This window comes from Aspergillus ambiguus, assembly GCF_047715705.1.
Source record: "Aspergillus ambiguus strain CBS 117.58 unplaced genomic scaffold BDV59scaffold_18, whole genome shotgun sequence".
Classification (NCBI taxonomy): Eukaryota; Fungi; Ascomycota; class Eurotiomycetes; order Eurotiales; family Aspergillaceae; genus Aspergillus; species Aspergillus ambiguus.
In genome coordinates, this window is record NW_027395531.1 from 503,182 (window position 1) to 527,299 (window position 24,118).

The window sequence follows — 24,118 nt, forward strand, 5'->3', positions numbered from 1 at the left end:
CTCTTTCCACACGGTCACCAGACAATCCATCTGACCCTCTGCTCTCCTATCATCGCCGGCTGTGCACCGCGCGGGTCTTCGTTATCCCGCTCGAGGATTCTCCGCTGCGGGGTCGGAGTGTTTGCGGGGTCATTTTATATGACGGCATCGCACGAACAACTTCGCAGAACGCAGTCTATCATTGCATAGATCCTTCACTCATATCACGTTCAATATGGTCCTCTCTCAGCCGGAGAACAAGCATGTCCTGAAAGCGTTTGACCTCACGGGCAAGGTTGCCGTTGTGACGGGTGCGTTCCTCGACTCGCTGAGAGAGACCTACTGACCATGTATTCTTTCTAGGCGGCGCCCGTGGAATTGGCCTGGAGGTCTCCATAGCCCTTGCAGAAGCAGGGGCCGATGTACGCATCCGGTAAACATAGAACGCCGTTCGAGCGACTAACGCAGAAGAACAGGTCGCCTTGATCTACAACTCCTCCAAAGCAGCGGAGACGCTAGCCACCGAGATCGCCAGCAAGAACAATGTCAAGGCTGTCGCGTACAAGGCCGACGTCGGCGAACAAGCCGAGATCGAGAGGACCATCCAGCAGGTTGTGACGGACTTCGGCCGCCTCGACATTATCGTTGCGAACTCCGGGATCTGCACGAACGTGCCCGCGGAGGACTACACGACTGACCAGTGGCGTGACATCATGAAGGTGAACCTGGACGGGGCCTTCTACACCGCACAGGCGGGCGCGCGGATTTTCAAGCAGCAGGGACACGGAAACGTGATTTTCACGGCCTCTGTCAGCGCAACGTTGGTCAACGTGCCGCAGAAGCAGGCTGCGGTGGGTGGTCCATGCGTGGATCGCGTCGTTTTGCAGTCGTCGCTGACAGATTGTTGCTATTAGTATAACGCTTCGAAGGCCGGCGTGGTCCAGATGGCCAAGTGTCTCTCCGTGGAATGGGTGGACTTCTGCCGCGTGAACTGCATTTCCCCGGGCTTTATCGCTACCGACATCCTCGACATCCACCCGCAGGAATGGCGCGAGAAGTGGTACGACATGGTCCCGGCGAAACGCTTTGCTGAGGCGTATGAGCTCAAGGGCGTAAGTCTCCCCGAGACGGAGGAAGTCTTGTCTAACCGTGGATATAGGCGTATGTCTTCTGCGCTTCGGATGCGTCAAGCTATATGACTGGCGCAAATCTTGTTATTGATGGAGGCTACACCCTTCCCTGAGATATTGTACATATGATAGAGTGTTCCACTAGGGACTGTTGGGTAGCGAATCATTATTTCTCAATCTGCAGTGCACCTATAGTCAAAGCTTCATACCAGGCACCAACTCAGAAACACCGTGTACAGGAGCAAAATGAAGTCATCAGTCGCCCGGTTGGGCCCCGTTAAGCGCCGACACGTGTTTCCGTCGTTCCATTAGACAGCCCTGGCCACTTGTTGCATGATGCGTCGGAGGATAATCCTACGACCCCGCTGATCAGCAATCGGCGCCCAACGAGATAAAAATAAACTTCTTGACGTGCACAGGGCATCGGTGTGAGACACTGAAGGTGTTCGCGATGCATCTGGGGACAGCAACAGGCGCGCATCACTAGTGGCGCCAGCTAATAAGATCTAACAATCCTGAAGGACGGCTGTCCAAGCGAGTTTCGTCTCGCGCTATGTGGCTGTGCTTATGATAGGGGATTATCGCCTGTATGCGGCATAACCTTATAACAGAGCGATATCCGAAAAAGTTGCCGGCTCGTCTGACCGTGAACGAACCGCGCTCTTCTCGATGGCAGAACGAAACCTCAGCATCCTCAGCCTGGATGGCGGGGGTGTCCGTGGCATCTCCACGTTGTACATTCTGAAGGAGATCTTGGAATCACTCACAGGAGACCCCTCACCAAGGCCATGCGATTACTTCGATATGATCGGTGGGACTGGATCTGGAGGGTAGGTCATCCTGCTAACTCGGGTTACAGCATTCGTTGGCTCACATCCTACCAGTTTAATCGCGATCCTGCTCGGACGTCTCAAGATGGATATCGATGAGTGCATCGATACTGTATCCAGGCTCTATAAACACGTCTTTCGCAAAAGGAGACATATTCCAATTGGCAGTAATCTCCGTTCGCGACCGAAGTTCGACTCCAAATTGCTGGAGCATATGATAAAGCGAGACCTCGACGCGCATGGACGGAGTGAGGATACGCTTTTGAAAGAGCCGGATCCTCCTTGCAAAGTGTTCGTCGTATCGATCCGCCTTCCTAGTATATTTTGTATGATGGCTGACACCGTCCTAGGGTTGCTCTCGTGACTGACCACGCAAGCCGGAAAGTGGTTCCCCTCACAAACTACCCCAGCAAATACTGCTCGCCGGACCTATACCTGCATGCCAAAGTGTGGGAGGCATGCGCCGCCTGTTTTGCAGTCCCCTCGCTGTTTGACGCCATCCCGATTGGGACGAGCGGACGGGCATACCACGATGCTTCCATGGAGGTGAACAACCCCATGCGAGACGTATGGATCGAGGCCAAAGCCGCCTGGCCGTCCGGCTCCCTGGAGAGCCAGTTGAGCTGCATGGTCTCGATTGGGGCGGGGGCTCCGTCCATGAAACGGCTCAATCGGAAGTTTTTCGGACTGGTGAAGACGATGCCGGAACGGCTACCGGATGGGGATGCAGAGACCAACAAGTTCATCAAGGAGCATAGCGAACTGGATGACGAAAACCGTCTGTTTCGGTTTGATGTGCCGAATGGGATGGCGGATATTCGTCCTGAGGATACGGATGAGATCGCACCTATTGTTGAAGCCACGCTCGACTATGTTGCGAAGGAGCTTGTCCGCAAGCAGATCCGCAGATGTGGGCGAGCGCTTGTGTGATTTTCTTGGTGGGGGTGGATCTTCTGTGTGTTTCTTGATAGATAATCGTAGCTCTACGGAGTATATAGTTACGACATTTCTGTTTCTGCCTGAGAGAACAGGCACCATGAATGACATAAGCCCGCCCGAAACGGCAACTCCATCGTCTCCATCGTCTCCATCTTCATCTCCATCTCATGTCGCTTCTCGCGCGCCTCCGCCTCACTCCCCTCGATCTTCCCCATCAGTCTTCCCTCTCAATTGCCTCCCCCTCGGCTGACTCTGACTCTCCCTGTCGCCCTTCTCTCCCCGCCGCTTTCGGCCCAATCTAAGGTTCGTTGTTGATCCCCGGTTCGTTCACCTGGCTCGTGGCCCTTCTCCGCCTCCTCATCAGTCCGTTCCGTCGTCTGGCGTTTGTTTTCTTTTTCTCTCTCGCGTTTCAGCCCCATTGTTGTTTTCTTTTTGCCCGTCGCTGAACCTACCAGAATGCATTCTGGCGCTCAACATTCCCCTCGTCCTGCGCGGTGTGCTTCCCCCTCACCGCGTCCTGGGTCGCCTCCCCCACGTTCCCAAGTTCATGTCAGCCAACGCAACTCGCACGATGGCCTGGCAGACGCTGTTGGGCCCTGACGTGAGGGTTGGCCGTGACTTTTAAATGAGCCCCCGTCGGATGCATCTCCTGTGCTACTACCACCACTACCACCGACGGCATCATTGTGTTTCCCTCCGCAAAGGACTATATAAGTTCGTCGTTTTGTTGTACCTGTGCTCATGCTCCTCGCTTCCCCCGTTACAAACACACATCCCCATCATCACACCACCCCCCACACCCGACCCGAACCATGGCTGAATATCACCCCCCGGTCCGACCAGATTACACGTACGAACCGTCGTCGCCTCGAACCCGAAGCCCCCGACCCCACTGGGCGCAGAGCCAGTACCAGCGCGCCCAGGACCTCCTCGAGTCCTCCGACGAGCCGATCGAGTACGACCACGACGACCGCGACTACTGGGACAACTGCTTCTTCTTCCCAGAAGACTGTTCCTGGTCGCCGCCAACGGGCTGGCGCATCGACAAGTCCCGTCCCCTCACCGCCGCCGCCGCCACCATGATCCCCGGACTCCCCGATATCAAAATGCTCGATGCGGACGCCCTCAGCGATCTGCTCGAAGATAACCTCTCGCCGCCGGAAATCACCTCCATCCTGTGCGTCCCCGTACCCACTCCCCCTCCTCTCCGAAATCGACGACACCCCCGCTAACTCCACCCCCACCCAGCGTCTTCGCTACCAACGGCGCCATCTTCGCCTACGCCTCCCCCCTCCCAACCCGCCAACTGCGCAACCTCAGCGCCACCTACGGCGCCGCCTACACCTGCTACGCAAAGAGCGCCTCCACCGGCAACCTCACCGGCGTGAACCCGGCCAGCCACCCGTCGTCCTACGTGACCGCGCAGTCCGTCTCCCTCGGCGACGTGGGCTCCATCGTCTTCGAGCTCGACGACCTCGTCGCCGTCGTCACCCGCATCGCCGACAAGGTGCTCCTCGCCGCGGTGGGGCCGTCCAAGCCGACGACGACGACAACAACAACAACGGCACCGGCAACAACCACGACCGGCGGGGGCAGCGGCTCGGACAGCGAGCCCGCAGACGGCGAGCAAACGACACAACCGCGCGGGTCGTCGACGGCGACGCCAACGCCGGCCAACGGGACGCCGCAGAGCGTGTCGCGGCTGCAGAGCGACACGGCGCTGCAGACGGACGCGCAGCTCGAAACGCAGTACCAGATCGATCGGAGTAGTGACCTCGAGCGGCTGGCGAGTTTGAACCTCTCGGCGTCGCCGGCGATCCTGCTGGCTCTGGAGTCCAAGTCCGCGGCGCTGGGGCGGTTTCTGAGCCAGAAACTGGATGATTTGGAGAGCCCGGAGGATTTTTAGCTTCGCTTTTGGTGCATAACTGTCTATCTTGGTTCGTACTGGGACTGGTCTGAGAGGTTATGGGTATGGTTACGGATATGGATATGGATGTATGATTCTTGCATCGTGTTTTGAGCGCTGTTTGTCGAGTCGAAAATCTCGACTCCCGTTTATGACTGCATATCATTTGAGTATCACGCAACACTGTGACAAAGTCGATTGCGATGGCATGCATACCCTTCCCGGCTGATCGCGTGTCGTTTACTGACAAATCTCATTGGTATATAGTTACTAATAAAGACCATAGAAACAACAAGGTTCGACGTAAAAATTAAATACTAAACCCTTATCATTCGATAGACGGATCGACATATAGGAACAGGGCGCAGGCGGAATCACGACTTCTCGCCCGTAGTCGGGGTCCCAACCGAGGCAGAATACAGGCTGCCGGTGCCCGATGTGTCGGTGCGGTTGACGCCGGGATGGGTTGCGCTCGTGGCACTGGCGGGTTCCTGGGCAGATTGAGGGGACGCTGCCTCGCCCTCCTTCTCGGAGTAGGCAGGGGGGTTGGCGGTGGCCACGGCCGGGCTGGTCGGCTGCGATGGGGTAGAGGTGGTGCTGGTGGTGCTGTGCATCGGGCCCCGGCTGGCGTCCTTGATGACGTTCCACCACCGCTCGGCCTCGCCGGAGTTGACGGCCTTGAAGTTCAGCTCGCTGGTGGTGTGGAACGCGTTGCCGACTTTACCGCTGGACACGTCCTTGCCCTTGACGGTGAACTTATTGCCGTCCATGGCGCCGATGACGCAGTCGGGGAGGTACAGGGACAGTTCGGGCGCCGGGTCCCGTTGGAGGTCGTCGTTGTCCTTGAACTCGTGCAGATACCGCGCCGGGGTAACCACGTAGTAGCCGGAGCTGTAGCCCTTGATGACAGCGCGCGATTTGCGCTCCAGGTTGCCTTCCATCAGGGGCTGGGTGGACCGGTGGTCCTGGTTGGGGAAGTTGATGCTGGACAGGGACCGCGGCGGGGAGTCAGGGTCGACGAGCGAAGCGTGGTTCTGTGTGATGAAGTTGACCCATTCGAAGTCGGGGGGAACTCTCTGAGCGGAGGCCAGCATGTCCGAGTACATGGTGCGATGGCGGTCCAGCTGGCCGTTCATGAACAGGACGAACTGCTCTAGGGTGGACTGAATGGTGGAGAGGACGTGCGCCTCGAACTGCTGGAAGTTGTTTTGCACCGCAATGATGTCCTGGCGGTTGTTGTTTTCCTCGATGACCTGCTTGTTGAGACGGTGGGTGACCCCACGGCGCAGGAGGTATGGGTCGTGGTGCGGTTCGAGCTTGTTGCCGGCGGAGGCGTCAAACGAGGCGGCCTGTTGCGCGAGGAGCTCGATGTGCTTCTGTGTGACGCCGCGGGCCTTCTCCACGGCCTTGGAGCTCTTGGACGCGCCGCTCTTCAGCTCCTTCGATTTGTTCTTGATTTCCTTGTGGAGACGCTCCAGTGTCGGCGTGATAGAGCCTTTCAGGTTCTTTTCCGTGTCGAGGTACATGTTGACCATTCCCTGTCGATCGTCGAGTCAGCGCGTGGCGCGACGATGGGCCCATGACCATGCAGTCCTTACCTGGGTGTTGGAGCGGATGGACTCGAACATGGAGGAGACACCTCCGACACTCTGCGAGAAATGGTGTCCCTCGCGCAGAGGATCGCTTACGGTCTGGTCAACAGAAGCGCATATTAGCCGGTGAACATGAACTCCGGCGGACCGAGGGACAACACACCTTCAAGACTTTCTCGTAGTCCTTCGACTGGGACTTTTGCATCTTCGCCGTGACACTGACATAGTCCTCCAGGTTGCCGCACATATGCTTCCACGCGCGGAGACGCTCGAGGAGAAGATTGGTGGTCTGCGCGAACGCACGTAGGAGGTTAGTGGCTAGGCCAAGGGATCGGGACCTTGGGACTGTTTGGAGGTATGCATACCTCATTGCTGTCGGTGTCTGGGATGGCCTCATCGTCACTCATGGACGCCCGACGGTCGGGCCCGATTGAGCTCCTCATGGTGGAGGATCGGTGGGGGAGCTTTGCCTCCACAGGACTGCTGGTCGCGGACATGGTGGGACGGGTGGTGGTGAAGCGGGAGATACAGAGGCTGCGAGGGGCAAGAAGGAGGGTTCAGATGGCCAGATAATAAATTTCGCTGATCCGGCCGTACCTGGGGGTTCGAGGTGGAGGACACCGGAAGGGCGGAGGGGAGGCAATGGAGCTATTGGCGTAGGGCGGTGGTTCGATCGTCTTGTCGCATCCGTTTACGTCGTAGCGGGGAGGTAGTGGGGCAGAGTAGGCGGCCACGAAAGAAAGACGGAGGGGATTGAGGAAAGACGCGGAGATGAAGTTGGAGATGGGATGGAGAGAGGAAGAGAGAAGAGAAGGAGGGGAAGATGCAGACGAGAGAGAGATAGAGGGAGGGGCATTGGGTAGGAACCTCTGGTGGTGGTGGTAGTGGTGTGGCAAATCAAGAGCGGTGATGCTGTTGCCCTGGAGGATCGACGCCGATGAGGTCACCGGCTGAGTAATCACAGCCACAGATCACAATCAACAGTTGCAGAGAATCGAGTTTATTACTATATAGTGTGAACAACGTATAGACCAAAGACTCATCCTGTCAATTACATCCAGGGATGCATCTTCCTGCCATGCAATTTCTTCCAATGCACCATTACCCGTCTATCAAGGGGAAAAGAAACGCCATCACCCAATTCTAGAATGTGAGAAGAATCAAAAAACGCCACCATCCCAAACCATGTTGGCAGACAGGAGATGCCGACCCCTTGGCGAGTGTTGTAAGAAGCAAACATTTCCCAAATATCATCCTCGGTGTCCAGCACGAGGGTTCATAGTCATCGTTAAGGCACAAACATCCAAGACCGCCTTATGATCCCGGAAGAGTCATCGCTGCTCTTTATATAAACAGAAAGGGCCAATTCGCCCGTTAAACACGGGCACGGGCCTGCACGATACGCAGACGACGCTCTTCGTCGTCACCGTGACCGGTAAAGCCCGGTGGGTGGTGAAGAACGTCCAAAGTGTTGAGAAAGGCCGAGTTGCGGGCGCCCGTGCGCACATGGGCTTGCTGCGGCGACTGAGGCGCCGCGATCGCAACATCCCCGGCAATCACGGCCTGGTAGTCCGGCAAGTCCGAATCGTGCGGGCGCACGGTGGTGCGGACCGCCGTGGAATAGCTGGGAACCCGGCTGAGGGTCTCCACTTCCGCGTACTGCGGGTGGAAGGGCGTGGCCATCCCGGATGGAACATATTCCTGATCCACCTCATCAGACGGCCGGCGGGAAAGCTCCGGGCTGGTCGGGCTGTGCGTGTTGGACCCCGAGGAGGGCCCGAAATAGTCCGCCGGGACCCCGAGGCGGCGGCTGTCGACTTCCACCTGGTGGTCGATCTCGGACGGCGACGGGTTGCTGTGTCGGCTGGCATTGAGGTTTGACAGACGGCTATGTAACGCGGAGGCGGAGATGTCGGTGTTGGTCAAAGCGTTCATGGACGCAAGGTTCTCGGCGGAGAGGTTTCGACTGAGAGTGCCGAACGGCGTCCCGGGCCCGCTGCCGGGCCCCGGAGTTCGGTAACCGGCAGGATCCAGCTCACTGTACAGTTGATCGAATTGGTGTTCGCCGTAGAGGGGAGGGGCCTGCTGCGCAAGGTCGTCGATCGCCCTCTGGGCCGTCTGCGGGGTCTGGTCGACCAGGTTGTTGTTTTCGTCGATCGCGAGGTTGGGGGAGATGAAGATGGACACGGGGAGCGTAGCTCGTAACTAAGGATCGGTTAGCTCGCCTCCAGCACAGGACAGGAATCATGATCTGCGGACCTCGCTGATATGCCCGTCAGGGTTGAGGAGCTGAACACGGAACTTGAGCTTATGTCGGATCTTGATGCCTTTGGTATCGGTATCTTGGAGACAGCGGGTCAAAGTCTTGGGCAGATCCAAGAGGCGCGAGAACTGGTATCCCTCGACCGCCTCATCAATGATCTCCAAGGAGTTGTCGCCGTCGATTTCATGTTCGTCGTTGATGATGGTCCTCGTGTTCTTGTAGGTGTTGCGGATCGAATCAGGGTCTTCGGGGTTCAAGGTGAGGTCATGGCTCTCGATCAGCTGGGACACGATCTGTCCGATTCGGAGACCCTTGAGAAGGGGGATGAGCTTGAAGTCGACTCGGATGCTGGTTCCGAAGATGACGGCCTTGGTCGGGGTGCTAATGGAATACTCGATCTTGTTGGGCCAGACGTTCTCGACCGACTGCCGGGGGAGTCAGTCAGTGCTACCCACGAGGGATGGATCGGCGGGGAAATTCCTTACCATCGCATGGGAGAGTTCCAGCGCACTTGGTTCCAGGGTGCGAATGATGCGCAACGGCTTCCGCACGACGATATCCTTGGCGTACTTGCGACCGATTTCGGCCTTGAAACGGTAGGTCACGTAGGTATCGCTGAGGCCTTCGACACTTTCAGGCATGGAGCCTTCGAGGACGAGGTTGAAGGGATACTCGTAGTTGCCGGCGGGGAGGAGCTCAGTCTTCCCCTTGCCGGGGTCTCGGAAGCGCCATGTCTTCTCGTAGAAGACGCGTTCTCTCCAGGACTTTCTACCCCCTCCGGCGGAGCTACTGGGGAGATGCCAACTGCGCGGGTCAGCGCATGGGAAAGATAATCGAGGAGAGGGACTCACCAGACACGAGAGATTCCAGTGAGGTGAAGGCGAATATGCTTCATGGAAAGCGGCTCGGATAGGCAAAGGATCAGCTTCCCGCTCAGGTGGGCACTAGCGGCTTCTTGTTCTCCCCCTCGAAAGACGATGTAGTCCTCATCGAGGCTGTTGGGGTCCAGTCAGTACGAGGGAGATACGGCTGGGAAGATGGAGAGACGACGTACCGAATATCGAAATACTTTGCGTGACTGGCACTGCCTCCGCCACTGAAGAAACTGAGGGCCATGGCGGATCAACCAATAGCCGCAAGACTGGCGGGATGGGACGATGGGGGAAGTCACAGGAAGTCGCAGGCGAGAAGAGGTGGTTATTTGGTATGGAGGTGATAGAGGGGGGGTTGATAAATAAAAGGGAAAAAGAAAAAAGAAAATGAAAAGAGATATGAATTTTCGGCGCAAACGCAATGGAACCGGCCAGCGATCTGCCGGTGACTGTCCAGACTTGCAGGGTCGAAGTCGATGGTTTTATGGGTCCAGGAAAAAGTGAGTGAGTGGGGGCACCGTTTCCGTCAGTTGCGTACTTGGGAGGTAAGGTCGACTTTTCACTCAGCAAAGTCGGCAGTCCCTAGGTAGAAGAAGGTAGGTATCTACAGAGGAGGAGGATTCGGTAGAAGGTTCGTTGAATAAATCAAAGAAGACAAGTAGTAGAGGGGGACGGTGGCCTAAATGCTGTCGAGTCGCAGGGCGATCCTCAGGCCAACATTACGTTACGTCCAGATACATACCGGAGATTTCCCACGACTCTCAGCGTCGAGTCTCGTATTCTGGATACTCCTGCCTTACTGCTAAGACAGACGATCGTGTATGATCGGCACTAGGCGGCAGTCCGGTTATCCGGTGGGCTTATCACGAGAGAAAACTTCTGGAATCGTTAGTCATGGCAAATCGGTTGAATCTCCTTGTGATGACCGACTGGACCTTGCCTCGGATTATCCACCATACCTACGTCCGGCTGAGCTATATACTTGGATATCTTCCATCCAACCATACGTTGTTGGTACATCATCCAGAGCTCTGCGTAACCAGTGTTTCGTCCCTGCGCGGTACCACTCCATCCTGCACGTCGATGATATTCGTCACGTCCCAGGCCCCACCGGGTGATCAGTGGTGTATCGACCTGAGCATGCGACGGCCTCCATTGTGAAACCCTAGCCCTGTCAAAATCATATGTTTCTGGCCCAATCACCGAAGCCCCGGTGGTATGACACGTTAAGGTCAAATCAACGCAGGTCCTCTATCGACCGATCGTAATCAGTGGATGATTTGACTTTCCTCACCGCCACTACGAAGTATAGATAAAATCTCTCATCCCAATCGAGTGATTGTGCACTCCAGACGCCTTCCCGTGTCCCATTCTCACCATGACATGCATATGCAGAATGTCATCGCCGTGCTACCATCAATCTGCAGGGCGGATAAATCTTCTTCTCCCGAGCAGGCTAGAACCGCTCCCCTCCGACCCTAGAGCTCCCACTACGGAGCTTCGAAAGCTAGTCTGTTGATCAAGCCCCGATAGCGATAGGGGCTCAGGTAAGTAATACCGAATACAGACGATACACCAAACCAGCTCGGGCGCATTCGGGGACGCCAGCATGTGATCGGGGCAAATCGCACGCTATCCAGCAGCCAGCCGATTAGGTGCAGATGCCTCTGAAATGCTGGCCGTCCCTACTCCGTACAGTGTACAGATGTCACTTCTTGCGACCTCGGCTGAACAAAGGCCATTGTCAGTCGTGATTCATACGGTATCCACCACCAATCGTTCGGTATTGATGACGTCCACGTTCGGCGAGATGCTCGGCCCGCTGTTTCTCCAGTAGCCTAGAACACCGCCAAGCTCGTCTTGACGCAACCCATGATATCACCCTGAGCTTCTCTCATCCATCGAACTATCTGTAAATAGAACAGAGTTTCTTCCCTCATGTCCTTCCGCTGGGTCCCGAACCAATCTCTCGAGCTTCGTGTAGATCAGCACGTTACTCTGGTCGCTGAGCTCAAGATTCAGATTCCAGAGCAATGGTCACTTCATTGGAGCCAAATCGCAAGATATGTGGGTACTCGACGAGAACTCTGTCGCAGACCGGTACCCAGTACGCACAGGTCTCGATCACCGGTATGAAGCTGGAAGAGTCTGAGAGGCAACATGAAGACGACGAGACGACTCCATGGCACGTCATCCAACCGTACTACCCAGTAGTATCCCATAGACGTACTGCGTACGCAGTACGGCGTAGTCTCCCGTCCAACCCCATCGGAAAGTATCCAAAACACCCCGAACAGATACGCCGTACATCCTGCGTATGCATACAGCCCCCAGAACCACGGAATGCCGACGAGTCCTCATCGGCATGCCGACCGCGACTCCATCCAGAAAATTTTCAAACTCCGGTGTCTCCATTCGGCATAGCCACGGCAAGTCGCGCGCACCCAAAACGTCTCACGGACCCTTATCGGCGCCCAGAGATGGAGGATAGATGGGAGAGGGCGTCCACGAATGGCAAATCGGGGTCTCGTCGTGCGAGCTGGCACCCTAGTCGGGAGAGTCCGCCACTGGACGATAACCATGCGATGGGGCTACCTGAGACCCGCGGGAAATATGTACCTGAAAATTCTTTGCCTATCGCGGCGGGACTGATGGCGTTTCCGGAGCGGACTCTGCCGCGAGGCCCACCAGATCGGCGAGAACTGAACAAAGGAAAAGACGAAAAACTAGGTAGGTATTGTCCGATTACCGTATCTAATACTCCGTACCTAGAGGTAAGTACACCGGCGTCTACAAGGGGAAAATGATTCTTGCGGCTTTTCTTTCCTATCATATCTCACTATCTGGGACACGACACGACGCTATCTCGGCTGATCCTGATGGATCGGACATCGCCAATGAGCTCTCTTGCCGGTCACACATGGACCTTGTCGCTTGGTGTTTGTTTACCCGCAGAGGCTCGACCATCGGGCTGTCGAATGACGCGATCGTCCAGGGGAAGCTGGTCGACTGTACCCTTCTCATCCAGCTCTTAACTACCTAGGTAACCTGAGGGATAATCACGTCATGCGGAGATTAGAAGTAAGTACCTAACCCACTGTAGGAGCACAGCACACGGGCGTATATGCATGCATGCATCCTCAAACACCGACCCACGAACGAACAAACAAACAAACAGCAGACCCCAAGAAGAGCATAGCATAATTACAGCGCAGTCTCCCATCGCTGGAGAAGCCCGCACCACGGGTCTATACAGACAGAATGTCCGACCACCCGAAATTATATCACAAGGGCGATGGGCAGGAGTCCGGTAGCCACCAGCCCAGCCGGCGGGCGTCCATCGTAACAATACAGCAACAGCAACAGCATCCATCTCGAACCCGCAAGACGAACGTCACCCATGCCAGAACGACCATCCAACGGCCCATCACATCCTCAGAATATCCACCCCAAAATCACCCAGATGGCCAGACCAGCGCAGATGCAGATGCCTGCCACCTTCATGACAGCCACAGTGTCGCCCTGTCGCGCCATGCGCGTTAACCGGGTGGCGCTGCCCTTCAGCGTCGTAGATAGGGACGAAAAGACCTGTGTCTAGATCCGGTGTTAGCTGGATGGGGGTCCCGAACCGAAGCCACTAAATTACATCCAAAGGCGTAGGCAGCCAGGCGGGCGGAGGGGCAACGAACCGACTGCTCGAGGGTCTCTTGGTCGCGCGCATTGTCGTAGATGTCGATGGTCACGGATTTCAGGGCGGAGACTTTGCTCGATAAGGAGTTGAGCAGCGCATTATTCTGTCTGGACCGTAGTGTCAGTATCATCTCCATTGGGAGGATTGGGGCTGCTGGGGGGGGGTTCGTCTTGGAATGGTGGGAAAGCGTACTGCTCACGTTCGTAGGCGTCCCCCATCTTGTCAGAAAGGAGGCCTCTGGTGATCACAAATTGGTATTCACGGGGTCTTATGCTGCTGCGAATATCGGGGCTCTGGGCCTGTCTCGAGGAAGTCCTATGGTGGAGATGCTGGAAAGACAGCAGAGAGCCTCCATGACGGCACCGGGTCGAAGGCGATCATCACGTGACACGTGGCTTGGACGGATGCTATTCTTGGCATCATCTACCCAGTTGGGATGAAAGTTGGACAAGGTTGAAGGCTCATGTATAGGTGACTCCTCACAATTCTATACTGTATTCCATCCTCCACCAAACTCCGGTGAAAAGCTTCAACTATACCGCCACCTAGACCTCACAAGCATTCCATCCCACATACAAAGGTTAGGATCTCAAAGATGGGCAACTCATGGATGCAATTCAATGGTGCAAGCGAAGGGAAATAGGCAAACAGAGCGTTAACACAGACTTCAAGAAATAAATCGATGAACCCCAGGCGCTATGCGAACAGGTGAATCCAAATCAAGAATCAAGGCAATGAGTCATATCATGCACTACCCTATCACCATAGAGTATCCAAAGGGGGGTTATATAATAATGAGGACAGACCAGCATGAGAGACAATATAGCAACCACCCAGTGCTGACCTGTACATTCATTTCTCTGGGGAAGGACAGAGCCGTTGCTCACATTAAGGGCATTAAAAGGAGAACACGAAGAGAGGTCAGGAAAGAGTATCATTGTACAAAGCCATGAGGGGACAGAGCCCCCAAAGCAGGGGTATTTCATGCGCTGAAGAAGCAAGAGCAGTAAAAGGAAGGGCACTCCTGTTTCCTGTCACCACATATCGTCATCGTCGTCGTCTACATGGCCACCATCATGGTATGGGGAGCCCCCATATTGATAGTGCCCTGTGCCGTAGACGTTCCCATTTTCATAACCGTGTTTACTACCTCGCGACTGCGGCCGGTAGGGGTCATGCTGGTCGTCGTTATACTCGTACATTTCCGAATCATCGTAGGAGTTATCACCGTAATGGTCCTGCGACTGAAACGGAGCCTGGTCAGCGGACATTGGGCAGAACTTCGAATGGGATGTTGATTGATTGTCTTACCTCCTGATAGCGTTGGTACTGCAAGTATTCGTCAGATTGTTCTCTCTTCTGGTGCCGTTGTGCTGCCGACGAAGCCAACATCAACGGATGCATCTGCTGCACCTTGGCCAGATACGAGTACATGAAATTGCTCAGCAGCACCTGGGAATACAATGCGCGCCGCGGATTGGCAAGCTTTATGTGCGCCATTCGATAGATGGCTCGCTCTTCCAGTATCGAGAATCGCGTCCAAGGATAGTCGATGTCCGGTTTGAGCTCCCGCAGAGGTGGGTCGGGTGAGAGTGTCCGCGAAGAGCTCTTCTTATGGTGACCCTCCCCGCTCTTCTTGCGCCCACCACCAAAGATGGAAGAAAACAGGCCAGACTCCTTTTCCTTTTTGGAATCGCCCGAGGTTCGTCGGACATGGTCCTTCCGGCGCTCTTCCTCCAATTTAGGATCAAGTCGATCGAATGTAGAACTGTCACGTCCACGTTGATTGGAATCCCCAGAAGCTGGGAGGGCATGAGTGGTTTCATGAACCTTGTCGACGATCTTGGACTTGATCTTGCTGTCCTTGTCCTTTTTCTTCTCTTTGTCCTTCTCCTCGGAGCCCAGTAACCAGTGCCAGCTCGACTTGCGACCTCCCTCTGAGTCCTTCTTGTCCTTGGCTTTCTTTGGCTCCGGCTTGCGTTCCTCAGATTTGCGTTCTTCGGAGAACGTCGGAATAAAGGAAAGACTATCCGTTCGCGTGGTGTTTCCTGGGAGAGGCTGCGGGCTGCTTGCGAAATCATTGAGTGTAGATGAGCTGTCTTTTGCATTCCCTCGGCCATGCAGTAACCGTTTAGTAGCGCTGTGGTCGTGGTTATTCGATGTTTTGGAGGGTACCGTCGGAGGTTGATCATGGGTCAATCCACGCCCGGCGACTGAGCCGGCCGGAACATTGGGGTTGTAAGACGGGTCGTGGGCGTCGGACGGGGGTGTTTCGATGATCTCTGGGATTTTCTGCTCAGTCGGCGGGATCTTCAGGGTCGATCTTCCATTGGAGCTGATACGGGAGTGCCATTGTCGTGTCTGGGGTGGTGCGCTTGTTCGGTCCCCGGCCGCTCCGGCAGACGAGTCATGGGATCTGTCAGCATTTGCGTATGACTGCTCTGGCGAGGCCCCGGTGACCGTATTAGTGCTTTCTCCAGGCGTTTTAGATTGAGCAGCATCTGCTAGGGCCTGAGCTCGTGTTCGACTAGGGGTTGGATCTGTCGACACCCGGGTCAGGCCGAGGATTGGCTGCTCTCCGCCGGGAAGGATTGGGGGTGTGCTTTCGTGCGCCTCGGGCGATCTTGCAACTCGCTTAGAGTAAGGAAGTTTATCTCCCTTCTTCAGGCTCCCCGCTTTTCTGTACTGGGTTCTCGTCGACCGCCGGAGGCTACTTCCAGGGGGCGCCGGAGGCAGTATAGGCATATCCTCGTCCGCCGACATTCCCATATTTTGAATGCCCTCTAATAACGAGGAGGCGCTCGGGGTGCGTGTTCGCTTGGAGTCGTCGACCAGATCCTCCAACTGTTGCAGATTGGGACTCTGCGATGCCCTGTTCGCCTCCGATCGTTTCCGCTCAAGCCGTTCCGCGCCGTCTTTATAATCATGAGAGCTGTCGATTTGTTTGGACAGCATGGATCGTTTGCGTCGCAGGCCACTGTTCGATCGCTCTGGGCTCAGGGACGAGAAATCGCCGGATGTCCGATTGATATGATCTGCTTTGCTTTCGAGGAACGACTTGAATTCCTTGGGGGCTAACTCCGGATGCAAGCGCGCGGGGACCCAGAACAATCGGGAGGTGTCATTTTCGTCGGCGGAGGGAGAGGATGGCACGGAGAAACTCGAACCATAGCTGGGAAGATCGGGGTCACCTGTTGCCGCAACATCCATGGACATCCGCCGAATAGCAGCTAGGTTGTTGAGTTCCTGCGCCACGGCTGCTGGATCGGACTCATAGTCGATATCGTTCAGGGGAAAAGACGTGGTGGCTGTGTCTGCCGAGCCCGGGGACGGGACGGAACTAGGGGATGTCGGGCTATTATTGTTACCCGGGGTCGAACGGGTCTGTCCGTTTGTTTTCCGGTGATCAGCTTCATGGTTGAGATTTGGGGTCCGTAACGACGACTGTCGGGAGGAATGGGACTCGGCACCGGCGTGGCTCGGAGGGATAATCGTAATGGTTTCGGCGGAGGGGGAAGAGATATAGCTCAGACGCTGGGAACTCCGTTTGTCGTAATCCTCTTCGTACATGTGGCCAATCGCTTCGGTGACATGGTGACTGGGGTCGCTGATGGACAGTTGAGGCACATGGCCTCGCCGCGTCGCGTATCCTCCGCTAGCCTCAGAGGGGCTCGGTGAAGCCTGGAGGGGGAGACAGTCACGTTAGCGAAGGTTCCGGAAGTGGACGGTCATCATCATCTGACAGGTGGACTGGACTGGACGTGGACTTGCGGCCAAAAGGCAGGCAAACGGGGGAAGGGAACGACAAAGGAAACGGGGATCAGAGGAAGAGATGAACGCACCTGCATGAGAGCAACTTAACCGGGAACCTTAAAAGGACGAGATCCCGAAACAGGCTGAGGGCTGAAGGGCGACGGAAGCCTTGCCTCGTGGGGAGGAGGTCAATGTACCACCTTGGCGGGAGAAGTTGGACGCAAAAAAGTGGTCATGGAATCATGGAAGCGGGGAGAGAGGGTTAAGAAAGGCTAACGAAGAGGAACAACCGCCAAGGGTGATGAAGGAATAGGAAGGTCGAGGGGGATGAGTATGCATGCGGCGATGGTTTGGACTTTTTGACGTCGGTACCTGGGAGATCGGGGGGGTGGTCGTGGGGAGGGATCGCGAACCACGGGAGGGGAGAAAGGAAGAGGGGAGAAAAGAGGAAGAGAGAGGGAAGGAACACAAAGAGAGTGGTTAAGAGAAGGGGGGGAACGAGAGGAAGAAAAGAAGAGAGGCTGACGATGCAGCAGAGTAGGCGGCAGGGGAGGGAAAAGGCGGAGGAGGAGGAGGAGGTTGTTGTTGGCGGTTGGAGGATGTGGTGGTGGTGGGTGTGGACGGGAACCGATGAGGGAAACGGCCGTTCAAGGAGAGAGAGCGAGCGAGCGTGAGGGTGAGAGGGCGAGCGGGCCCGTTTCGGTTGGCTGGTCCGTGTGGCCTGGCTGTACCAGGGAAACCCGCGTTCTTTATATAGATTGATATTGGTGGAAATCTCTCGTTGGATGGAATCGGACCTCTGGATCAGAAAGCAGTTGAAGCTATACCGCATTCCAGGCTGCTTTTCCTCACCTGAGTTGGGGATCATCTGGAAGCAGAAGAAGATGGAAGAACTCACTCACTCAGGCTGTCAACGACACCAGGGCTTAGTCACCCCAGTCAGCTCCACCCGCGTCTGGATGGCCGATCGGAGGTGGACTGGACGATCCCTGATCAACATTCCATCCACCCCCATAGTCTAGCATCTTTTCTATTTCGGATCCGTCCCTTTGGCGCCCACTCCTCGTCCGTCGGGTTGTTTATTATCTCTCGGGCTATAGTCGACTCCAGAACCTCCATCTGCTGCCGACCTCTTCAGATCCACCCAGACGGATCCTCATAGCCTGACTAGGTCGCACTAAGCACTAGTCCTACAGTGTTTATACCCACTTTCCCACCATTCCTTCGGATATAGCCTCCAGACCACCCAGAGCATAACTCTTTATGAAACAAGATGGAAAAAATTAAAATTTCCGATCCATCTGATTCAGCTTTTCAGCTTTCATCTACTCCGTCCCATCCCATGATCCATCTTCTACCGACTCTTGGATCATATCCTCGCCGTTCATGCCATGTCCCGTGCAGAGACTCCCCTCCTTCATGCAAGGGAATCGGCAGGTAGTGGCGGATAACTTGTCGCAGACTTCCAGCATTTCGTCACACCCGCGTCTTGACTCTGGATCTCGAAGTTTGTACATGTAACGGAGGACATTCGCCTTATCAGATGATAGTATTCTTCTCGTCATCCCTCAAGTCGCTGTCGGCATACACCAGCAGCTCCAGGGCAGGAACATCGTCTGACTAAGATACAAGACCATTTTCTACGCTGTCCTAACAACAAAAGCACGTCCTCATAGCTCCACTAGACATCAAATTCCATCTACTCCATCGCCTGAAGAACTCTATTCACTCTCGGCGGGAGCTTGTCCGATCTGCCCATCCGTTTCCCATGGAAACTGTGACCTCATCTAGGGGCACTGACGTGTTCGAGAAGCTGTGGGTTCCTCCACATCACGAGAAGATTCGCGCGTAGTCATCACTGCTTCAATGAAAGCCTCCATATCCGAGCAGCCGTTATCCTCGGTTATGTATAACTGCGCGTCGTGATCATCCAGCATCTGCTCCCTAGAGAGAGACCTTTGTAATCCACCGTCCCCTGCAGGTTAGTGGCTGGAATTAGATCCGTCGCACAACATTCATAATCATGAATGACATGTTCGAAGCCGACCGGTGCCCACCTATTCTTCGATCTTCAGAGGTACCTGCATAGTCTGCAACGTGACAACCGAAGGTGCAGGACTAGAGCAGGTATACCTACCTCGTACCCAGAGCAACTCAAGCCACGACCCAACAGCCCCGCGAACTCCGATACCAACCGTAAACAGCAGTCGTTCTCCGCCTCGACGCGCACAGAGCACCATCATCCCTTGTTTCTGTGGATCAGGTCTCTGGAATGCTGCACCTGGCCAGGCATCATTCCTTTCTCGCCCAACCCCAATACTCAAGGCCTTTGAGGGTCTCGTGCGTAACGTGTCTGATGACTCCGGCGGACTCTCTCCTCCAATAGAAACCCAGCGAAGGACGAGGTCAACACATCCAGGAATGTAGCTGTTCAACGTCGGCCTGCCTGAGATACCAATACATGGCGCGCAGAAACGCCACTGTGCCAGCGTATCCGGTGGTCTGGTCGATTGCTTGTGACCGCATTTCGGTCCGTATGGCCATATATGTCTGATGACGGGCTAGAAATACCGGGACCGAAGCAGTACTAGTTGTTCAGGAAGCTAGCTCCATTGATATCACGATGAAACAAAATCGCCAGGCAGATAGAAAGATATGACCAAACAAGTCCAAGCGGCTCTAATATCCAAATCCTGAAATCCAAGGGAGACAGTACACAGCAGTCAGACAAAGTCGCAGCTCAGTCAAATAGAGGAGAGTCATGGTGAAGAGACAAGGTAGTTCCAGGGTCGAGGTACACGATATTGCCTATTGCTTCCACTCCGGCGCTCTCACTACCCCAAACCTGAGAAAACATCTTGGAGTAACGATGTATACAGCGTCCGAGCTTAGGTATCCGGTTGATCGCCCACTGCGACTAAGTGATTCTAGAAACAAGAGAAGAGATCGTCGTTAAGTATCATCTCGCATAATCCGGCGCGTGGTAACAAGATCTTTACGCGGCGTCGACATAGTTGCTAGAAACCAGTTAGTTTGTCCTCCAACAGTTACACCCCCAGACGAAGGAACAAACTTACCTCGGGAAGATGCCAACCCTGTCGCCAATGCGCCCGGTCCACCAGTCCTCCGCCTTGTCAGTCCGCTTGAGAATCGTAATGATGTCACCCTTCTTGAAGCCAAGGTCTCCCTCCTGGTCCGCATCGAAGGTATATAGAGCGATCGCCTGGTCCTGGCGCAGGGACGCAGCGCCGCCTGTTCGCTGTCCGAAGACGGGCTTGGGCGCTGTAGGGCGGGACGGCTTGCGATCCGAATACACATAGTCGTCATCGTAGGGGGCGGTGTTGCTTCGGCTGCGGCTGCTGAAGCTGTCAAAGCCGTCGTTGCGGCCGTAGCGGGTGGTGGCGGAGCGACCAAGATTGCCAGCAGGTCGGTCGTAGACATCGTCTGCCCACGTATTCGCGCGACGCGGACGGTCCCGGTACTCGTAGTCGTCGCTGCTATCGCCGAACCCGGTGGTGCGCTCGCGTCGCATTCCCTCGCCATATGCCTCTCCCCGTCGTCCCTCCCACACAACATCGTCGTGGCGGTCGTCGTAGATGGGGATGTCATTGTACATGGAGTCGCCGTGCGTTCTGGCGTTGCCGTAGAAGGCGCGCGAGTTCAACACGCGCATGAGCGGCTCCGAGGCCGGCGGAGGCCGGATCGTGCCGCTCAGCAGTTGGCGCGCGGATACGCGGCTGCTGTACATCTTCTCGTTCGCATCTTTCCGCTCGACCAGCATGCTTCCCTCCAGACTAACACCGGCGAAGAGTCCCTTGGTCTTGGAGTATGAGAAAACGGCCGCGACACCGCGGGTGCTGGCGGCTCCGGCCGCTTCGGCGTTACGTCCTACCGGACCGGCGGCAATGGAGACGTTACCACCCAGGGTGAGGGTTCCCACTTGCGAGAAGGTGCGCACGGCGGCGGCATCGTTGAGGATGAAGACAAAGTCGGTCAACTCGAATCCGATCTGACCTCCGAACCCGGCACCCGCCGTGGCAATAGCCGATGGCGCGGACCAGGAGCCATCAGCTAGACGGGCGACGACAATCCCAGATCCAAACCGAGCAGATCCTAGGAATCCAGCTTTGAGGACGGTGAGAATTGCGAGGCCCTAGGAGGATCCACGGATCAGTGGGCAGTCCTGGGTCATACTTGGGTTGGAGTCTCTTACCTTTGCCCCGGCCAGAATTTCAGGAGGGATGACCTTGTCGGGACCAAAGGCCTGTCGTGGATCGACAAAGGAAGCGAGAATTTTCCCAGCCTTTCTACACTCGCCTAAGCACGAGGGGGAACAGTGTCAGCATGGAACTTCATGTAAAAACCCCCTCCTGAGAAATTGCGGGGAAACCGGAGGATGTAAGCGACGAGAGACATACTTCCTAGAGACGAAGGCAAGGGATTGTGGATCCCGAGAGGCATCTTGACAGTACTCGCTGGAACCTAGAAAGGGGAGGTTGACAGGAGAGTATGGGGAGGAGGGGAAGGGGGGAGGGAGAGGATGTTCGATAAGGATCCGTGAGAGGTTCGTGAGAGAGCCAGATTGGGGCGGCGACCGGATGTGGACCTGACTAAAGGTTTAGTGGTTTAGTAGATGACGGACAGCTGCGGCGCAGTGGTTCTGACAACTGTTGGGCGGCGACGGTGGTCAGCTTGCTGTTAATCTGTCTGGTAATGGTGGAGTGCACTTTGCAGAAGCTAGAAGCAATCTGTCCGTCTTCTCGTCGGGGATATGAAGTTGACAGTGAGTGTCTGCCCCGGTGTGGCTGAGCCCATGATGACACTGCTCGGCTCAGCCACCACCGACTTCCCGCGATCGTCGTTGCACCGCGGTTGTTGTTCCTGACGACAACACTCCACATGGATTCGACTCTTCAGCTCGGCTCCTCGATCCCCAGACGAGCTATGTCGTTGGCTATGGTTTAAACAACCGTGTATACAATCGCCATTCTCCTTTCCAAATGGCTACAGGTGCGACGGGATTGCCTCTCCCTCTTTCCCCCCCCGACTACCGACCTGCGCTGACCGTGCTTCCAGTCCGAATCTGCGTCTGTGGCGATGAGGGCACTGGAAAGTCCAGCCTCATTACCTCCCTGGTGAAGGGGGTCTTTGTCACCCACAAGATTCAACCCGTCCTCCCCCAGATCACCATCCCTCCCACGATCGGAACCCCTGAGAATGTCACCACCACGACGGTGGTCGACACCTCCGCACTCCCTCAGGAGAGAACCAACCTGGCCCGAGAGATTCGAAAATCCAACGTGATCTTGCTGGTATACTCCGATCACTATAGCTATGAACGGGTCGCTCTCTTCTGGTTACCCCATTTCCGGTCTCTCGGGGTCAATGTTCCCGTGGTGCTGTGCGCCAACAAGTCCGATCTGGCTGCCGACCACAGCGAAGCCCAAGTCATCGAGGAGGAGATGCTGCCTTTGATGGCCGAATTCAAGGAGATCGACTCGTGTATTCGGACCAGCGCGCGCGAACACCGAAACGTCAACGAGGCCTTTTTCCTTTGCCAGAAAGCGGTCACACACCCCATCGCGCCGCTGTTTGATTCGAAAGAGTCGTCGCTGAAACCCGCAGCCATCGCAGCGCTACAGCGTATCTTCTACCTCAGTGACAAAGACCGAGATGGCTATCTTTCGGACCGGGAGATTGAAGAGTTCCAGATGAGATGTTTTGAGAAGCCTCTGAGCGAGGAGGATCTGATCCACATTAAGGAGACGATCCAGAAATCCCACCCCGCTTCGGTCACTCCATCCGGGATTGACTGCCGTGGGTTTATCCACCTGAACAGGATGTATGCGGAAAAGGGCCGGCATGAGACCGTGTGGATCATACTCCGCGCGTTCCAATATACAGATAATCTTTCCTTGCAGGAAAGCTTCCTTCACCCGAGATTCGAGGTTCCTCCCTACGCGTCGGCTGAATTATCGCCCGAAGGCTATCGCTTCTTTGTCAACCTGTTCCTTCTGTCGGACAAGGACAACGATGGTGGATTGAACGAAGCGGAATTGGCGTCCTTGTTTGCCCCAACACCTGGCCTCCCGGCTTCGTGGGCCGATGGTTCATTTCCATCTTGTACGGTCCGGAATGAAGCCGGTCATGTCACCTTGCAAGGATGGCTCGCGCAATGGAGCATGACTACCTTTACATCACCTAAGACCACGTTAGAATACCTGGCCTACCTTGGGTTCGAGTCATCCGATCGAAGCAACCCTTCCACGACTGCAGCGTTAAAGGTCACCCGGCCCCGCAAGCGACGGAGACGCCCGGGGCGTGTTGGTCGCAATGTCGTCCTGGGCCATGTCCTCGGTGCGCCGGGGTCGGGAAAGTCGACCCTTCTCGACGCCTTCCTGTCGCGTGGGTTCAGTACTACGTACCATCCCACAATCCAACCTCGAACGGCCGTCAACACCGTGGAGCTCCCCGGTGGCAAACAGTGTTATCTTATTCTAGACGAACTGGGAGAACTGGAGCCGGCGATCCTTGAGAACCAAGCCAAGTTATTGGACCAGTGCGATGTGGTCGTCTACACCTACGACTCGTCGGACCCGGACTCTTTTGCATACATCACCAGTCTTCGAGCCAAATACCCTCATCTCGAAGAGCTTCCCAGTGTGTTTGTCGCGCTCAAGGCCGACCTGGACCGCACCACACAACGAGCGGAGTATCAACCCCATGAGTATACAGCTATGCTGAACATGCCGAGTCCACCCCTCCACGTCAGTGCCACGTGGAGCTCGATCCAGGAAGTCTTTGTCCACATTGCCGAAGCCGCCATGGAGCCAAGTACGGCATTTCCACGGAGCGAGGAGGACGTTGAGGGTAAATGGATGGCTTGGGGAATTGCCCTCGGTGCGGTGGTGTGTGCTGGGGCTGCGGCAGTCATGATATGGCGTCGAGTCAGTGGGAGTGGGGTGTGAGGGTCCTTGTATACTTAGAGCGATGCATCATGGTTTTGTTAATTAGATGATTATGATACATGAACCTGTTCTACTTGTGCTTATCCCCTAACTGGTTAACTAGTTAACGTATTTCACAAGCGAGTGGGCCACACAAGCGAGTGGGCCATCGCGCGCAGACTCTTGCCCATGGTCTAAATACTAGAGCCTTCATCA

The 24,118-nt window shown here is 55.7% G+C and overlaps 12 protein-coding genes across 12 annotated transcripts; 5 read left to right on the forward strand and 7 right to left on the reverse strand.

The window, feature by feature from the left end:
- Positions 1-214: 214 nt before the first annotated feature.
- Positions 215-1,222, forward strand: BDV59DRAFT_193607 (SDR family oxidoreductase; the record flags this gene model as incomplete). Its single annotated transcript, XM_073692256.1, has 5 exons — positions 215-290; positions 343-401; positions 456-830; positions 894-1,091; positions 1,139-1,222. 5 exons carry the CDS (start codon positions 215-217, stop codon positions 1,220-1,222), a joined length of 792 nt encoding a protein of 263 aa, XP_073547544.1.
- A 224-nt stretch (positions 1,223-1,446) lies between these two features.
- Positions 1,447-3,425, forward strand: BDV59DRAFT_40208 (uncharacterized protein). The gene is made up of 4 exons (XM_073696325.1): positions 1,447-1,939; positions 1,994-2,230; positions 2,290-3,181; positions 3,334-3,425. Exons 1-3 carry the CDS (start codon positions 1,779-1,781, stop codon positions 2,867-2,869), a joined length of 978 nt encoding a protein of 325 aa, XP_073547545.1. The 5' UTR covers positions 1,447-1,778; the 3' UTR covers positions 2,870-3,181; positions 3,334-3,425.
- Positions 3,357-4,971, forward strand: BDV59DRAFT_40276 (uncharacterized protein). Its single transcript, XM_073696326.1, has 2 exons — positions 3,357-4,055; positions 4,127-4,971. The coding sequence occupies exons 1-2, from the start codon at positions 3,691-3,693 to the stop codon at positions 4,782-4,784; spliced, it is 1,023 nt and encodes a 340-aa protein (XP_073547546.1). The 5' UTR covers positions 3,357-3,690; the 3' UTR covers positions 4,785-4,971.
- A 187-nt stretch (positions 4,972-5,158) lies between these two features.
- BDV59DRAFT_202525 (PH domain protein) lies at positions 5,159-6,873 on the reverse strand (the record flags this gene model as incomplete). The annotated part of the gene is made up of 4 exons (XM_073694054.1): positions 5,159-6,322; positions 6,383-6,475; positions 6,540-6,665; positions 6,742-6,873. 4 exons carry the CDS (start codon positions 6,871-6,873, stop codon positions 5,159-5,161), a joined length of 1,515 nt encoding a protein of 504 aa, XP_073547547.1.
- A 484-nt stretch (positions 6,874-7,357) lies between these two features.
- BDV59DRAFT_208186 (arrestin family protein) lies at positions 7,358-9,755 on the reverse strand (the record flags this gene model as incomplete). The annotated part of the gene is made up of 5 exons (XM_073695156.1): positions 7,358-8,581; positions 8,636-9,064; positions 9,125-9,443; positions 9,491-9,634; positions 9,694-9,755. 5 exons carry the CDS (start codon positions 9,753-9,755, stop codon positions 7,751-7,753), a joined length of 1,785 nt encoding a protein of 594 aa, XP_073547548.1. The 3' UTR covers positions 7,358-7,750.
- A 1,531-nt stretch (positions 9,756-11,286) lies between these two features.
- BDV59DRAFT_40419 (uncharacterized protein) lies at positions 11,287-12,511 on the forward strand. The gene is made up of 2 exons (XM_073696329.1): positions 11,287-11,618; positions 11,678-12,511. The coding sequence occupies exons 1-2, from the start codon at positions 11,450-11,452 to the stop codon at positions 12,316-12,318; spliced, it is 810 nt and encodes a 269-aa protein (XP_073547549.1). The 5' UTR covers positions 11,287-11,449; the 3' UTR covers positions 12,319-12,511.
- Positions 12,431-12,977, reverse strand: BDV59DRAFT_40408 (uncharacterized protein). The gene is made up of 2 exons (XM_073696328.1): positions 12,601-12,977; positions 12,431-12,546 (listed from the first exon to the last, which is right to left on the reverse strand). Exons 1-2 carry the CDS (start codon positions 12,882-12,884, stop codon positions 12,543-12,545), a joined length of 288 nt encoding a protein of 95 aa, XP_073547550.1. The 5' UTR covers positions 12,885-12,977; the 3' UTR covers positions 12,431-12,542.
- Positions 12,947-13,420, reverse strand: BDV59DRAFT_202527 (SNARE domain- containing protein; the record flags this gene model as incomplete). Its single annotated transcript, XM_073694055.1, has 3 exons — positions 12,947-13,105; positions 13,201-13,309; positions 13,395-13,420. The coding sequence occupies 3 exons, from the start codon at positions 13,418-13,420 to the stop codon at positions 12,947-12,949; spliced, it is 294 nt and encodes a 97-aa protein (XP_073547551.1).
- A 775-nt stretch (positions 13,421-14,195) lies between these two features.
- On the reverse strand, positions 14,196-17,133 carry BDV59DRAFT_40490 (putative telomere silencing protein Zds1). The gene is made up of 3 exons (XM_073696330.1): positions 17,045-17,133; positions 14,514-16,883; positions 14,196-14,440 (listed from the first exon to the last, which is right to left on the reverse strand). The coding sequence occupies exons 1-3, from the start codon at positions 17,048-17,050 to the stop codon at positions 14,237-14,239; spliced, it is 2,580 nt and encodes an 859-aa protein (XP_073547552.1). The 5' UTR covers positions 17,051-17,133; the 3' UTR covers positions 14,196-14,236.
- Positions 16,996-17,879, reverse strand: BDV59DRAFT_40317 (uncharacterized protein). The gene has a single exon (XM_073696327.1). It carries the CDS (start codon positions 17,821-17,823, stop codon positions 17,218-17,220), a length of 606 nt encoding a protein of 201 aa, XP_073547553.1. The 5' UTR covers positions 17,824-17,879; the 3' UTR covers positions 16,996-17,217.
- Positions 17,880-19,950: 2,071 nt separating this feature from the next.
- On the reverse strand, positions 19,951-21,416 carry BDV59DRAFT_202529 (SYLF and SH3 domain-containing protein; the record flags this gene model as incomplete). The annotated part of the gene is made up of 4 exons (XM_073694056.1): positions 19,951-19,972; positions 20,033-21,108; positions 21,169-21,272; positions 21,374-21,416. 4 exons carry the CDS (start codon positions 21,414-21,416, stop codon positions 19,951-19,953), a joined length of 1,245 nt encoding a protein of 414 aa, XP_073547554.1.
- Positions 21,417-21,832: 416 nt separating this feature from the next.
- On the forward strand, positions 21,833-24,118 carry gem1 (ERMES complex Ca(2+)-binding regulatory GTPase GEM1). Its single transcript, XM_073689961.1, has 2 exons — positions 21,833-21,959; positions 22,026-24,118. The coding sequence occupies exons 1-2, from the start codon at positions 21,956-21,958 to the stop codon at positions 23,921-23,923; spliced, it is 1,902 nt and encodes a 633-aa protein (XP_073547555.1). The 5' UTR covers positions 21,833-21,955; the 3' UTR covers positions 23,924-24,118.

Bases quoted from the DNA above. Each gene is read 5' to 3' on its own strand.
- BDV59DRAFT_40317 (XM_073696327.1), bottom strand. From the start codon at position 17,823: ATGATCCCCAACTCAGGTGAGGAAAAGCAGCCTGGAATGCGGTATAGC.
- BDV59DRAFT_40490 (XM_073696330.1), bottom strand. The intron at 14,441-14,513 runs GTAAGACAATCA...TTTCAGTCGCAG, and splicing joins AGTACCAACGCTATCAGGAG to GACCATTACGGTGATAACTC.
- BDV59DRAFT_40208 (XM_073696325.1), top strand. From the start codon at position 1,779: ATGGCAGAACGAAACCTCAGCATCCTCAGCCTGGATGGCGGGGGTGTC. The intron at 1,940-1,993 runs GTAGGTCATCCT...ACATCCTACCAG, and splicing joins GGTGGGACTGGATCTGGAGG to TTTAATCGCGATCCTGCTCG. The intron at 2,231-2,289 runs GTTCGTCGTATC...ACACCGTCCTAG, and splicing joins CCGGATCCTCCTTGCAAAGT to GGTTGCTCTCGTGACTGACC.
- BDV59DRAFT_40276 (XM_073696326.1), top strand. From the start codon at position 3,691: ATGGCTGAATATCACCCCCCGGTCCGACCAGATTACACGTACGAACCG. The intron at 4,056-4,126 runs GTGCGTCCCCGT...ACCCCCACCCAG, and splicing joins CCGGAAATCACCTCCATCCT to CGTCTTCGCTACCAACGGCG.
- BDV59DRAFT_40408 (XM_073696328.1), bottom strand. From the start codon at position 12,884: ATGGATGCTGTTGCTGTTGCTGTATTGTTACGATGGACGCCCGCCGGC.
- BDV59DRAFT_40419 (XM_073696329.1), top strand. From the start codon at position 11,450: ATGTCCTTCCGCTGGGTCCCGAACCAATCTCTCGAGCTTCGTGTAGAT. The intron at 11,619-11,677 runs GTACGCACAGGT...GGCAACATGAAG, and splicing joins CTGTCGCAGACCGGTACCCA to ACGACGAGACGACTCCATGG.